This window comes from Cetorhinus maximus, chromosome 10 (assembly GCF_964194155.1).
Source record: "Cetorhinus maximus chromosome 10, sCetMax3.hap1.1, whole genome shotgun sequence".
Taxonomy (NCBI): domain Eukaryota; kingdom Metazoa; phylum Chordata; class Chondrichthyes; order Lamniformes; family Cetorhinidae; genus Cetorhinus; species Cetorhinus maximus.
In genome coordinates, this window is record NC_135888.1 from 10,797,943 (window position 1) to 10,814,126 (window position 16,184).

Sequence of the window (16,184 nt, forward strand, 5' to 3'; positions counted from 1 at the left end):
CCACAGTGCTGTTAAAGAGGGAGTCCCAGGATTTTGACCCAGCGACAGTAAGGCTCAACCATCTTTCAACTTCTCACACAGATGACAAAGTTTATTTAATGGAAATATCCACCAAAGTCAAGTGGAGATTATCCTAACACAAGAGTTTACAGTAGGTACATGTTTTTCTAATATGCTCCTCTCCCAAGTGTTCAACATGGAAGCTATTTTCTCCTGCCCTTCTTGTGTGCCAACACAGCTGCATCATTGTTCCTGTCCCTATGCTTCACAGCTGTTCAAACTGGTTTCTCTGCACATTAGAAAGCCATTCATAACACTACCTGCCCAGCAGAAACTAGGGGAAGTTAAAATAGCCACAGCACCTTATTCCACTCTCCTCCCATCCAACCTATCCCATTGCCTGCCAACAAATGGAAACTCTTTCGAGTTACCAACAGTCACAGATTGCAACTCTTTCGAGTACAATCACAGTTCTTGGTTTCCGGGAGTGGGACATGAACCCACCACCCTCTGATTCAAAGGCGAGGGTGCTATGAACTGAGCCACAGCTGACACCTCGCCAACAAATGGAACTTGCAGAAGGACAAGGAGCTTGATTAGCAACAGCTCTTTGCTTTCAAAGCCCCAGAGGTTGGGTTGTTCAGGAATTATGTCAAAAGCTTAGCATTCTTATAATGGAATAGAACCAGCCCTGATCGTGTACAATTCAGTACCACTTGCTTTCAATGCTAACTGATGGTGATGCCCCTCCCCGATGCCGTCCTTCACTCTGAAGCCTTTCTTTAAGGTTAACCTCAGGATGTGGGTGAAACCAGCAAGACCACATTTGTTGCTCATCTCTAGTAGATGAGAAGGTGGTGATGGACCTTCTCCATGAATGGCTGCAGTGATCGAGATGACAGTGCTCCCGCACTGCTGATGATGTTAGGTTCCATGTGTCCACTGACGACACCAAATTCCACTTCACCACCTCCTCATGTAAGACGCTCCTTAAAACCTACCTCTTTTATTAAGCTTTTGTTGAGCGGTCTTAACATCTTTGGCTGGGTTTCAATTTTTTTTTTTATTGTCCAATCAGTGCTTTGGGATGTTTTACAATGCCAAAGGTGCTATATATAAACGCAATTTGTTGCGATGGCTTTGAAAGTTTCAAAGTTCCATCTCGGAACCATACTTCTGTGGACTTTTCCAGGTTTGGACATTTTAAGAAAATACTAGATGCTATTTCTACATGGAATGGAGTCAGAGGTTATTTTGGTGCTCAATTGCTTTTTACTATGGCTTTGAATCAAGACTGCAGCATGAGTCAAGGAGGAATATGTTACACGAGGCAGTGCTGGAAAACAGTGTGTTGGAGCAGTCTCATGCTGTTGCTGTCTCTTTTCCTCCTTATGCTCTCTCGGCAAAATAATATTTTGAAGTAATGTTACCACAGAGGAATGAGATTTATTTTTACATCTTTCTGCAGTGTGTTAAGTTTTATAATAGAAAAAAATATATCTTGTCCATATCAATAATATTCATAACACTATTAAAATTCAGAAATTATATATTGATGATTAATTATTTTAGTTTGCTTAGAATGGAGTTAAAATCTTTGGGGAAATGATAAATGCATTTTTATGTAAGTGTAAAGCAAATTAATAATTCAATTATGGGATGCCTGTGGTAATCTTTTCGGTGTGACACTAACTGCACATATGCTTTAATAGGGTAAAAACAGATGGGAGGTTGAGCATTTTCACATTCTACAGATTTGTATGACATACAAAAGCTCTTTTTTTAAAAAATGGCACAAATTCCATAAAGTATCACTGGGTTATGAGTCATGTCACGAATGTGAGCCAAACTGCAGCCACGGCATCTCGGGGATAGCTGTTATATTATTAGGCTCTTCCACTCTTGCATTGCAGGGTTTTTCTACAGGATTTACTGACTAGATGCAGGTTTGCAAATATCTTTTTTTATATAAAAAAAGAAAAGACACCAGGCCACTGAAACAATACTATTCTTGTTTAGGAATATATTAATTTGAGTGGTAACTACTCCTGCAGGGATAAGAGGGTGGTGCTCGAGAGAGAGAGAAAACACAACTCAGACCTGCCAATTCCCGTGCACCATTGTTCAATGTTAAAAAATCCCAAGCTAGATGATGGAGTACAAGTCTAGGCCCAAATCTTTCTCTTGATCGTCAAATTATTCACAGAATGCAGTATTACATATCTCTACCTCCCAACCACCTATCAACCCAGTGTCCCAGCAGTCCTTTCTTATATGTGCTCAAGACACCTAATCAATCAATACCCTCCACCTGTTTAGCCTTAACCTTAACAATACAATTAACATAACATTAGCATTAAACATGACACCCGTATCTCTACGAGATCTAGTTTCCACGGAAGTTCAAAAAAGTGCTACTTCTCATTGCCACAGGTAAAGTTAAAAAAGATTATAATGCACAACAATACCACTCTGAAATTGGAGAAAACTTCCTCAGTAAGATTTCAGTACAGTCACAAAGATACCTTGCAGATAAAACAATGGGTTAAAAGTAGCCAAAAGGAGTACCAGGGAGCGGCTGATTTTATTAAAGGCTGCAACCAAAATAGAAATGTTTGTTTTGGCAAGATCAAGTTGAAAGTCTTTAGAAACTCAGATTAAAATGGAGGCTGCCCCTCCCCAACATTTAAAATGGCAGACCTGAAAAGGCCCATCTGAAAGAATAGCAGGTTCTCTTGAGTAGAAAATAACATTGAAAAGCCTGCCTTTAACTTCAGGGCATCTTGTATGGCATGCTTAAGATACAAATAGAGACTGTAAAGGTTTCAGCATCTGAGTAAAACTTTGTCAAAGCTATTACAATTCTAAAGAATCATGATCAAAAACGCTTTGGTTTAAAAATCAGTTTGAGTCCTCTGTCAATTAAATGAATTATCTAGAGCCTTGTCATCTTTTGCTAAGCATCAACTGTTGGTTTGATAGCGTATTTTAATGCCTGTAAACTAATTATCCTCAGAACAGACCACAAACTAGCTACAACAACAACTTGTATTTATATAGTGCCTCTAACATAGCAAAACAACCCAAGATGCTTCACAGGATTTGTTATAAAGCAAATTTTGATAACGAGTCACTTAAGATGATGTTAGGGCTGATGACCAAAAGTTTGGTCAACGAGGTAGGTTAAGGAGTGTCTTAAAGGAGGAAAGAAAAGTGGAGACATTTAGGAAGGGAATTCCAGAGCTTAAGGCCTAGGCAGCTGAAGACACTACTACTAATGGTGAAACAATAAGGAATGCTCCAAAGCCAGAATATGATGAGCACAGATAACTCAGAGGTTGGAGGATTAGATGAGGTTACCAAGGTAGGGAGGGGCGAGGCTATGGAGGGATTTAAAAACATGGGTGATAATTTTAAAATCAAAAGTTGCTTGACCAGGAGCCATTATAGGACAACGAGCACAGGGGTGATATGGAACAGGACTTTGTACAAGTTAGGATATGGGCATCAGGGTTTTGGATGACCTCACGTTTACAGGGACTGGAATGTGGGAGACCAGCTAAGAGAGCATTAGAATAGTCAAGCCTGGAGTAACAAAGGCATGAATGAGGGCTTCAGCAGAGGATGAGCTGAGACGGAAACAGAGGCGTGCAATGTTACAAAAATTAGCTAACCATATTTTTTGTTATTCTTTCATGGGATGTGGGTGTCGCTGGCGAGACCAGCTTTTGTTGCCCGTCCCTAATTGCCCTTGAACCAAGTGCCTTACTGGGCCATTTCAGAGGGAAGTTAAGAGTCAACCACATCGCTGTGGGTCTGGAGTCACATGCAGTAGACTGAGTAAGGACAGCAGCTTTCATTCCCTAAAGGATATTAGTGAACCAGATGGGTTTTTACAACAATCCGTGATAGTATCATGGTCACCATAAGGCTAGTTTTTGAATTCCAAATTTAACTGAACAAATTCCGCCACCTTCCATGGTGGGATTTGAACCCATGTCACCAGAGTATACCTTTGCCTCTAGAATACTAGTCCAGTGATATTACCACTGCACCACTATCTCCCCATAAAACTGTGTATGAAAGCCCATTGTGAACTGTGCTTTAGGATTAGTGGTGTTATCAAACAAGAATTTTATTTTTGAATGTTAGCCCTTGCCCGATACACTTCCCTATGTTTGGGAGTGGGGTCAGTTTCATCCAGGAATTGGGCAGTGAGCGGAAACTGGACATTCTTTTCTGTATGCCCCGTAAACATTATATAGCAATGTGGAGTCATTATCATCAAAAGGTTTTTCCAATTTAGCAGATTTTCATAGGCTGAGGAGGAAAGCTACTTCCTTATCCTAACATCTGTACTTGCACAGCAATATCATCCTGACTTTGTATCAGCTTCTGTGTAAATTCTTAAAGTGTAAATAAGTTTGATTAGTGATTTTGCCTGTTACAGTTCAAGTCCTGGGTGTGACATTACTGTTCATCCGAGTGGACTGAATATGTAGAGGAATCTTACTTGAATCTGAGTGTGTAATGTAAGATAAAGTGAATTTAGCCTGGGCCAGTGAAGACATGCACTCCAAAGTATGAAGCATCAAGAACTTCTCCGAGATTCACCAGTTCTACTTGTAATCATTTTTTAAATTGTCACATGCCAAGATAACAAATTTGAAAACACCAGGTAGGTAAAATATATCTTCTGTCATGTCAATCTGCTGCATTTGGTTTCAGTGTTTCATGTGGTTTGAAATTAATTTCATTATTCTAGGCTCCCCTGAAATATGTTATAAAATTTCCTCTAATAAAGACTGTTCTGTTAATAATCTGTAGTCACTGCACGTCAGATAGATCTTGCCATTGCCTTATCCCTGCAGTAATGCTACCAGTAGCTGGAAGCCAGCCAGCAGGGCTGTAGCAGATAGCTAGTTACCTGCTGAACAGGCTTATGAATGACACAGTAAAATATCAGGTTTTAGAGATAGGGTACATACAAGAAGCAGATTGCGCACATCAATGCCCCTCAGCCTGTCACACTGACCATAGACGTGGCCTCTGAACACTGCTACTTGCATTTCAACCTTTAACTGTAACCAGCACTTAAGAGAATCTTAATCTCGATCCAAGCGAAACAGTCTCAATCAGAACATGCAGTGAATAACACCTTTAACAAAATAAAAAGCCTTAAAGAGCTTTACAGAACCAATCACCTAGCAGTGGGAGATGACTGAAAGCATAATATGTTTTAAGAAAGCTTTTGAATGAACTGGGGGTGTGTGGAGTGAGGGGTGGAGTGAGGGGGAGGAGGAGGAGGGGCAGGGGCAGAAGGCAGAAAGGGGAGAGGGTTTACAGAGAAAATTCCAGAATACAAGGAGGGAGGAACTGAAGTTCTGTCACAAGTGATGGAGCTGAGAGAGGGGGGTGGGCAGAAGAGGTGAGAGAAAGCAGGGAGAGGGAATGCCAAGCTTGCCAGAGTTGAATGAATGGAGGCTGGAGCGGACTGCTGTGCAGAAGTAAAAGGGGTTGCAGATGCAGGGATCAACAAGATTGTGAAGGAAAACAAGAACTTGCAGCTAAGCATTATGAAAAAATGGCAGAATCACTCAGGTTCCCAAAACAAAAATAAAAATACCTGGAAAAACTCAGCAGGTCTGGCAGCATCTGCGGAGAGGAACACAATTAACGTTTCGAGTCCGTATGACTCTTCAACAGAACTAAGTAAAGATAGAAAAGAGGTGAAATATAAGCTGGTTTGGCTGGGGGGGTGCAGGTAGAGCTGGATAGAGGGCCAGTGATAGGTGGAGATTGCCAAAAGATGTCATTGACAAAAGGACAAAGAGGTGTTGAAGGTGGTGATATTATCTAAAGGAATGTGCTAATTAAGGGTAGAGAGCAGGACAAGCAAGGTACAGATAGCCCTAGTGGGGGTGGGGTGGGGTGAAGGGAAGGGTTCGAAATAGGCTAAAAGGTAGAGATAAAACAATGGATGAAAATACATTTAAAAATAATGGAAATAGATGGGAAAAGAAAAATCTATATAAATTATTGGAAAAAAAAGGGGGGGATCGGAAAGGGGGTGGGGATGGAGGCGAGAGTTCATGATCTAAAATTGTTGAACTCAATATTCAGTCCGGAAGGCTGTAAAGTGCCTAGTCGGAAGATGAGGTGCTGTTCCTCCAGTTTGCTTTGAGCTTCACTGGAACAATGCAGCAGGCCAAGGACGGACATGTGGGCATGAGAGTAGGGTGGAGTGTTGAAATGGCAAGCGACAGGGAGGTCTGGGTAATGCTTGCGGACAGACCAAAGGTGTTCTGCAAAGAGGTCACCCAGTCTGCGTTTAGTCTCTCCAATGTAGAGGAAACCGCATTGGGAGCAACGAATGCAGTAGACTAAATTGAAGGAAGTGCAAGTGAAATACTGCTTCACTTGGAAGGAGTGTTTGGGCCCTTGGACGGTGAGGAGAGGGGAAGTAAAGGGGTAGGTGTTGCACCTTCTGTGGTTGTATGGGAAGGTGCCGTGGGAGGGGGTTGAGGTGTAGGGGGTGATGGAGGAGTGGACCAGAGTGTCCCGGAGGGAACGATCCCTCCAGAATGCCACTGGGGGAGTGAAGGGAAGATGTGTTTGGTGGTGGCATCATGCTGGAGTTGGCGGAAATGGCGGAGGATGATCCTTTGGATGCGGAGGCTGGTGGGGTGATAAGTGAGGACAAGGGGGACCCTATCATGTTTCTGGGAGGGAGAGGAAGGTGTGAGGGTGGATATGCAGGAGATGGGCCGGACACGGTTGAGGGCCCTGTCAACCACCGTGGGTGAAAAACCTCGGTTAAGGAAGAAGGAAGACATGTCAGAGGAACTGTTTTTGAAAGTGGCATCATCAGAACAGATGCAACGGAGACGAAGGAACTGAGAGAATGGAATGGAGTCCTTACAGGAAGCGGGGTGTGAGGAGCTGTAGTCGAGGTAGCTGTGGGAGTCGGTAGGCTTGTAATGAATATTGGTGGATAGTCTATCACCAGAATTTGAGACAGAAAGGTCAAGGAAGGGAAAGGAAGTGTCAGAGATGGACCATGTGAAAATGATGGAGGATTGGAAATTGGAAGCAAAATTAATAAATTTCTCCAGGTCCAGACAAGAGCATGAAGCAGCACCGAAGCGATCATCGATGTACCGGAGAACGAGTTGTGGGAGGGGGCCGGAGTAGGACTGGAACAAGGAATGTTCCACATACCCCATAAAGAGACAGGCATAACTGGGGCCCATGCGGGTACCCATAGCCACACCTTTTCTTTGGAGGAAGTGAGAGGAGTTTAAGGGGAAATTGTTCAGTGTGAGAACAAGTTCAACCAGACGGAGGAGAGTAGTGGTGGATGGAGATTGTTCGGGCCTCTGTTCGAGGAAGAAGCGGAGAGCCATCAGACCATCCCGGTGGGGGATGGAGGTGTAGAGCGATTGGACGTCCATGGTGAAGAGGAGGCGGTTGGGGCCAGGGAACTGGAAATTGTAGATATGAGGTAGGGTGTCAGAGGAATCACAGATGTAGGTGGGAAGGGACTGTTCCCAGTCTGGCTCCTGAACATATTAAACTAGAGCGGATGAGACCCTCAGCAGCGACCTGTTGTTGCTGCTTGGATTTCATGCTGCCTGCAGTTTAGCTCCATAGTGCAATATGTAACCTAGTTTTAAAAGGGCCCATGCAGTCTGTTCAACATTTTATAGTTTTAGTATCGATTCTCATCACAGAAGCGTGGGCACTTCTGTGGTGCCTGCATTCTCCTAACAATAACCGCGAGGGCACATGGTTCTTCACATATGAGAAAGGAAGTTACAGCCTGTTGTACACATAAACTTCTATAGTTATTGCTCTCAAACCATAAGTAGAGTATAACTACAGCTTTAAAGATAGAAATCAGTTATCACGAGGGTGAAAATCTCAGTGGAAGTGGTGGGGGGTGGGGGCAGTGGTGGATTTTTTAGTTCTCTTTATTAAGTTACAATAAGAAACATTCTAGATTTTGGACTATTTCCAACTTCTGCATGCTCAATATCTGTGCAAATTAGATTGTAGTCTCTCAGCAATTTTGAATGGCTCACAGTGGCAGAATAATTAATATGGAAAGCTAATCTCTAAGACAGTGACAAGTTCAAATTCATTACAGCATCAAGTGCTGTATCCTATTTCAACAGCTATTGGGATGGGCTTTGTAAAACCAGTCTGTGTTTGTAACATAACAGCGGATTCTGCTGCAATGTTCTCGGAAAGTAGAAGCTCCAGCCCAGCCTATCTCTGAACATTAAAAATTTACCAGTCTCTACTTGCACAAGCTCTCTCTCACAGTGGGCACAGTGCAGTTTGCTGCCACACAATATAACAGGGTCATGCTGGCTGTGCTTTGACAGCAATTGGTAGGGCAGGCAACTGTTAATACCTTAGCTCTAACCCAAAATCTGTTCAATTAAATCCGCAGGGTCTTGGAATAGAACAGTGCACACTTCTATAGAACGGCAGAAACTACAGCACGAAGGAAGAGGCTGCCTTGGCCATCTGAAGGTGCAAGCCCTCCAATCGGAGCACCTCCTGCCAAGCACGAGGCTCGTCGACAGCCATTTTACTTTGTCTGGCCCATTAAAGCACAACTTCCAGGTTTGCGGCATTACCTTTTCCTAGAAAATATTTGAAATACCATCTGGTGTGATATTCTGGGTTCTCCAAATGCACATCAGTTCGGTGCCATGTTCCTGGTGTGTAGTCAGTGGTCTGGAAATAAAGAAACAGTGACATGCATTAATATTTATCACTTTACGGCCCTTTTTTTTTAAGCTAAGAAATGTAGGTGAGGCTAAAGCAATAACCAATACAAATCATAACTAGTCAAAACTTTTTCTATATTGTACTTCAAATCCCCTCCCCTCACCATCTCTAATCAAGGCTGTATCTTCCTCTGAACACTACCACGAATGCTGTCATCCCTTGCACTTTAATCCCCGTTCTCGCAGATTTCAACGGTCCTCGTTCAGGAAGGCATCTATAGGCTTACTTAAAGAGCTGACTGTTGTGTTCCAGGGCCAGGCCACAGGGTGCGGGCATCGCTGGTTATTGCCCATCCCTAACTGCCCTTGAGGTGGCAGTGAGCTGCCTTCTTGAACCACGACAGTCCATGTGGTATAGGTACACCCACAGTGCTGTTAGGGAGGGAGTTCCAGGATTCTGACCCAGCGACAGTGAAAGAACTGTGAAATATTTCCAAGTCAGGATGGTGAGTGCCTTGGAGGGGAACTTCCAGGTGGTGGCGTTCCCTTGTGTCTGCTGCCCTTGTCCTTCTAGATGGTCATGGGTTTGGAAGGTGCTGTCCAAGGAGCCTTGATGAGTTCCTACAGTACATCTTGTAGATGGTAGACACTGCTGCTACTGTGCCTCAGTGGTGGAGGGAGTGAATGTTTGTGGATGGGCTGCCAATCAAGCGGGCTGCTTAGTCCTGGATGGTGTCAAGCTTCTTGAGTGTTGTTGGAGCTGCACTAATCTAGACAAGCGGAGAGTATCCCATTACACTCCTGATTTCTGCCTTGTACAGGAAGCAATACTCCAGATGAGGCCTAACTAGTGTCTTAAGCAAGTTCAACATGACCTCCTTACTCTTTTACTCAATGCCCCTATTAATAAAGCCTAAGATATTATATGTTTTATTAATTGCTCTCTTAACATGCCCTGCCATCTTCAATGACTTATGTACATATACACCAAGACCCTTCTGTTCCTGCACCTCCCTTAGAGTTTCTCACTTAATTTTATTCCATCGCCCCATATTCTTCCCGCCAAAATGAATCACTTCACACTTCATCTGCCACTTGTCTGCCCAATCCACCAACTGGCCTATGTCCTTTTGAAGTTCAAGACTATCCTCAGTTGACAACATTTCCAATCTTTGTATCATCTGCAAATTTTGAAATCATGCCCTGAACACAACAGTTTAGGTTATTAATATATCAGGAAGAGCAAGGGTCCCAACACTGACAACTGAGGAACTCCATTATAAACCTTCCTCCAACCTGAAAAACAACCATTTATCACTGCCCTCTGTTTCCTGTCACTCAGCCAATTTCTTATCCAACCGATAAAGGAAATAAATTTAACCATTACAAATTATAACACTTAGATATACCAAATCACACATGATGTGAGGGTACCATCATCAAAACCCTGACTAAAAATGATAACACGATACCATTTAAAAGGGGTAAAGGTAAGTCAGAATACCCTTGCTTAGGCCCCCAGCCAATGCCTACACAAAACATCAGTCATGTCAATAACATCGTAGTCTGGCAACCAATTATAACAGCCTGTGATTTTCAATTTCTTATTGTCCTTGAAACTTTTCAACAATGGAACCTACAAGCAGCATAGCAAGACTCCCAAAATATTTAATTTCCTTTTCAAAGCTCCGTCACCATAAGAATGAGTGAATGTCACATTTAGGGAAATACTAGCACATCAATGACAGAACTGCCATTCAACTTTACTTAACCACAGTTCCAATCCACTAGACTAGGATGGACAGTAAGTTGCAAGGGAACGCTGACAGATTAAATGAGTGGTAAACGGAGTTCAATATGGACAAGAGTGAGGACATCCACTTTGGACCTAAGAAATTTAAGTCAGAACATTTTCCAAATGGTGAGGAACTGTGGAGGGGTGAAGAGATTTGGGAGTCGAAGTAGACAAATCATTTAATGTTAATGCATAGGAGCCAAGAAGCAATCAAAGCGGTTAATGGAATATTGACCTTTAGCTCAAGGAGACTGCATCACAAAGAGGAGGAAGTTATGCTTCAGTTATATAGAACCTTGTTATGACCCCCATCTAGATAGAGGAATATATAGGCCTTGGAGGAGCTGCAGCACAGATTCAACAGAAATGATACAGGGGCTTAGGGTGTTCAACTTTGAGGGCAGTTTGCATAAACTTGGTTTGTATTCCCTTGGGTATTAAGAAAAATATCTTTTTAGGGGTGATCTAATCAAGGTGCTTAAATTATTAAAAACATTGCTCAGGGATGAAGCAGAATGAGGGCAGATAAAAGTAATTGTGAACCATTTAAGGAGAGAGGTCAGAAAGCACTTCTTACACACGAAGGGCAGTAAAAATCTGAACCCTCTTCCCCAAATGTTTTTGCTCGTACGAACATACGAATTAGGAGCAGGAGTAGGCCACTGGGCCCTTTGGGTCTGCTCCACCACTCAGTCAGATCATGACTGATCTGACTGTAACTTCAACTCCACATTCCCACCTACTCTCGATAACCTTTTCACCCCCTTGCTTATCAGGAATCTATCTACCTCTGCCTTAAAAATATTCAAAGACTCTGCTTCCATCGCTTTTTCAGGAAGAGAGTTCCAAAGACTCACAACCCTCTAAGAGAAAAGAAATTTCCCCATCTCTGTCTTAAATGGGTGACCCCTTATTTTTAAAAAGTGACCCTTAGTTCTAGATTCTCCCGCAAGAGGAAACATCCTTTCCGCATCCACCCTGTCAAGATCCCTCAGGATCTTATATGTTTCAATCCAGTCGACTCTTACTCTTCTAAACTCCAGTGGATACAAGTCTAGCCTGTCCAATCTTTCCTCATAAGACAACCTGCCCATTTCAGGTATTAGTCTGGTAAACCTTCTCTGAACTGCTTCCAATGCATTCATATCCTTCCTTAAATAAGGAGACCAATACTGTACACAGTACTCTAGATGTGGTCTCACCAATGCCCTGTATAGCTGAAGCATAACCTCCCTACTTTTGGATTCAACTCCCCTCGCAATAAACAATAACATTCTGTGAGCTGTTATTTGCTGTACCTGCATACACTAGGACACCCAGATCCCTTTGCATCTCAGAGCTCTACAATCTCTCACCATTTAGATAATATGCTTCTTCTTAATTTTCCTGCCAAAATACAATTTCACATTTTCCCATTTACTCAATGCACGCTGAGGAAATTGGCACTTCCAAGAATGAAATAATTCCCAAAATCCCTGATCTCAACTGTGCCAATCTTAAATCTAAGCATGGTGGCAGAGGCTTTGGAGAAAGACAAATACTGGTATCTATCTAACAAGGACTTTAATCCAATCTCTATGTGTAAAAGTACGTCTACCTTAGATAATCTATCATTATTATTACACTAAATATACTCAGGCGGCCAAAATTCCTGGACAGCTGTGGCAGAATGCTGCTGTTATTGACTGCTTTGTGGGGGCTGGAACCTCAACAATGCTCTGGGTGCTGCAGGGGCAGAGGTCTGCTTGAACCAGGCATTTCTATTCCTAAATTGAAAACAGTGCCGGAATATTAATGGCAGTTGTACACCAAGTGAATGCTGGCATAACCAGACCCCATAACAGTGTAAGTTCCATTGGCAATCAGCCTGGACCACCAATGAGACTTGACATCGTTTTGAAACATTTTCCCATATCCTGCATCAAATCGACCCGAAGGCCAAGGACAAGGGGCCTGGGCAACCAACAAGCACCAACACCCCCACCCTTTCACACACTGCGGCCACCACTCCCCCCCACCACCACCAAGTGGGCACCAGTGTTTCCAACAAGTTATGAACAGATGGGCATTAGAGATGTGCTCAAATTGGCACATGTGGCCACCTCACTTATATCATTTGTGAATTCAAGCTGACCCCACAATCTCCAGTGGAAACAAAACTGTGGGGCCCGACCAGTAGGATTGCCAACTCTAGCTGGAGTTCTCAGGAGGTTTCATCACACAACCCTCAACCAGCCCACCCACGTCAAACTTTTCCCCCATCTCCAATACTTCTATATTCAATAAATGAAAGCGTTCAATGTAAATGAAAAACATATATTTTTTAAACAACCCTATAATTTTTCTCCTGTGCAGCAGCGCCCTGGAGATTAAGTTTAATTCCTGGGCGGCGGGGGTCCAGGACAATCCTGGAGGGTTGGCAACAGATGAAATGGCGCCATAATCACCGGCATCACCACACATGGAATTTCAGGATGCGTGCATTTTGTAAATATTCAGCTTATAGATTGAGCCATCAACATTTAGACTACCACCGCTCTCACATCTCACCTGCTCTCCATCCTACCATTACTGATCTAAGACCATTATTGATCCTTTCCTTGAAGGTGTCACTCCATTCCCAACACCGTGTGCTGTGCCCTTTCTTACAAAATGCCCAGCAATAATTGCTTCCTCTTTCCAAGGCTGTCTTGTCTCATCCCATGGCTGAAAAACCTTCTTTCACAGAAATTGGGATACTTGACAATTTCTGAGCACTTCAAAGCATTCTGCACCAAAGATATCCACCTCTCCATCTAATTTTCTCCACTTGCATGCCTGCATTGAAAAATAGATTATAGATTCAATGTTAATGGGAAGGAGTACTATCTATCAATTTTACTCGGTAAGGGGTTAATATTAAGCAACAAATGGGAGAAGTGCAGGAATAATAAAAGGGCTGAGCTTTTCAAGGGAGGATGGAGGATTGCTTGCAATGCCACAGGCCTTTGCTGTTGAATTTCTGTCACATTGCAAACTTGGTGCATTTTTAGACAATCGGCTCCTGATCCTGTTGTGGAGCAGGTCAAGTTTGAATACACCTTAATTCATCCTAACAGGCCAGCAGAAAATACTTCATGAAGTGCTGTGGAGCCACATTTTGATTGGCACTTTAGTGACTATGGGATTTTTTTAAAAGAACATCATATAATGGCAGTGGTTAGCAAGGAATTTGTTACATAAGGTACTTGCAATCTTTTAGGGCTGATTGTAGGGAGAGCACAAGGGAAGAATGGCAGCAGCTGCACAAGACAAGGTGACTACAGCAGTTTAAAGGGGCGGGTGCCCTGGAAGCAAAAACAAATTAAATCCCAGGCCCGATGAGCTGAAAAATCTGTCAATAGCGATTTGGTGCTCCAGTGTACCTGGTCAGCCTGCCTTGGGTCTTTTCACCTTTTTGTGGTGTCTGTTGAATGCTGGGATTTTCCCGAGGCACCAATAATGGAAAATGTGATGCCTCGTGTCATTTTGTCATTGACACATCTTTTCAATACACCCACCCATATATGGGCAGGTATTCCAGCTGAATTCCAGCAGAAATGGGCATGAGTTGCAGCTGAATTCCAGCAGAAATGGCTCTGTGAGATTATTACAGTTACACAAACAGCAAGATGGCTCCCAACCAGTTCTCCAACCATTTCCCACATAACAATGCCAGAAAATGGGCACAACCTGGACTGTAAATCTTGTACGATGAGCTCTTTAAAAAATATCAGAGCACATTTAAGAATTCTTGATAAATAAACTGAAGCTAGAATTAGGCCTTATTTTGATCCATTCCACACTGGAACTGAACCTTCTTCCAACTTATTGCTCAAATTATTTGTGGCAATACAGGTCGTTCAGAAATCAGAAGTAAAAACCATCACGAAAACAGAAACAAGAGCTATCCTTCATTCAGAAATAAAAGAGTCCTTTCCGTATTGTTCTTATTTATGAAAACTCACTTCCACGTTCCCCACCTCCATATTCACCTGATCGCTCCTGGGCCCAGCTCAAAATAGCTCAATAATGGATTGAATTAATTTTTAAAAAATTATTTGGACCAGGGCTAAAGTGTGTTAATTAATCTCATTACTCCCAGGATCCGTATGAATGATGTACATCAAAGAATGCAGACAAATGGATTTGGGTTATTTAAAACAATCACACTGCGTTTTTTTTTAAGTGACAAACACAGTGGGTGGAATTTTCCCTGAATTGCACCAAGTGGAGTGGCGGACGTGAAAAACGACATGTTTCCTGCCGGCCGCCATGTCGGGTTTCTGCGCCGTATCGTCCACTTCCGGCCGCCCCGCCTCATTAATAATGCATGCCTGGGAAACACGCCGGATCACTGGCAGGCAGGCTTGGATTTGCCTGCTAAGCCGTGACCTCAGCGCTTCCTCACTTCGGGCACCATATTTAAAGTGCACCAGAGCACAGCCTACCTCATGTCTACGGACCGAGACTGCTGCAGGTAACAGACGGCCCCGAAAGCAAAGGTGACGGCAGCCCCCAAATTTAGTGACACTTCTCTGGGGCGCCTGCTGGATGCAGCGAAAGCCTCGAACTCCTCTCCTCCCGTTCTGGGCGAAGACCAGCCACCAAGTTCACCAATCCAACATGGGAGGCGGTGGTGAGCGCCAACGCCCTCCAAAAGAGGACAGCCACCCAGTGCCACAAGGGGATGAATGATCTCCTCCGTTCTGCCAGGGTAAGTCATTCTTCTCATCGCTCTCAATTCAAGCACTCACAAACCCATCATCATTGCCAGCTCAAGGGACATCACCACTCACTCTCTCACAAGCACCCTCATCTCCCCTGCCCATTGTGTCCTCATGCCGTCCATAGCACCACTCACACTCCAAACACGCCAGGCATCTTTCTCATCTGGCCTGGCAGGCATCTTGCTTACACTCTCTCCATCCGTCTCCATGCAGGATAAGCTAGCCCACAACAAGAGGGAGATGTCCCAGACTGGGGGAGGCGTGCCTGAGCTGAAGGTCCTCATGGCCTTTGAAAATGCAGCCATCCAGCTGCCTGGCGACGTTTTGGTCCATTCCTGCGCAGGCGGTGAGGTCGGTGGCATTCAGCCTAGTGAGGGTCCTGCACTGCAACATCCATCAAGCAACCATGCTGCGAGTGATGTCGCCTGTTTCACAGTTCCCTGCCATGGCGGGGGGAAAGGAAATCGGTGACTGGGGTAGGGTAAAGGATGGGGGAGCGAAAGTAAAGCCAAAATAGCACCGTGCTGTCCAAATCGAAAGTGAAATCAGAATTGTGGTGGGCAAGATCAGGTGCTGCATGGGAGTGTGATCACTGGGTGGGCAGAGATGCAGGTCAGTTCAGATGGACAAATGAAAGTGAACCCCAGCAGGCAGCATTCAAAATGTTCAGGACATTGAGGTGAGTGTGATACGTGAAGGATCCGCGTGCATGGGAGGATGCTTGCATACTGCTCCGAAAGGCCCTGCCCCCACACACACACACACTTCTCCTTCCAGAATCACTCGTTGGCCAGTTGCTCCCTCTGCAGTGACAGAGGACGAGGTTCACAGGCAAAAGGAACTCAGAGGGAGAGGACAGCCTCTGAGATTCCTGAGTGGATGACCTAGAGTGTCCAGCTG

General features: G+C 43.9%; 1 protein-coding gene across 6 annotated transcripts in view; it reads right to left on the bottom strand.

Moving 5' to 3' along the window:
* The window catches only part of garnl3 (GTPase activating Rap/RanGAP domain like 3), a 421,640-nt gene that overhangs the window by 194,711 nt on the left and 210,745 nt on the right, over positions 1-16,184 (bottom strand). For all 6 annotated transcript variants that reach the window (XM_078549946.1, XM_078549944.1, XM_078549945.1 and 3 more), the window contains exon 4: positions 8,649-8,748. In XM_078549946.1, the coding sequence (XP_078406072.1) occupies positions 8,649-8,748 (100 nt within the window). The remainder of the gene's footprint in view (positions 1-8,648; positions 8,749-16,184) is intronic.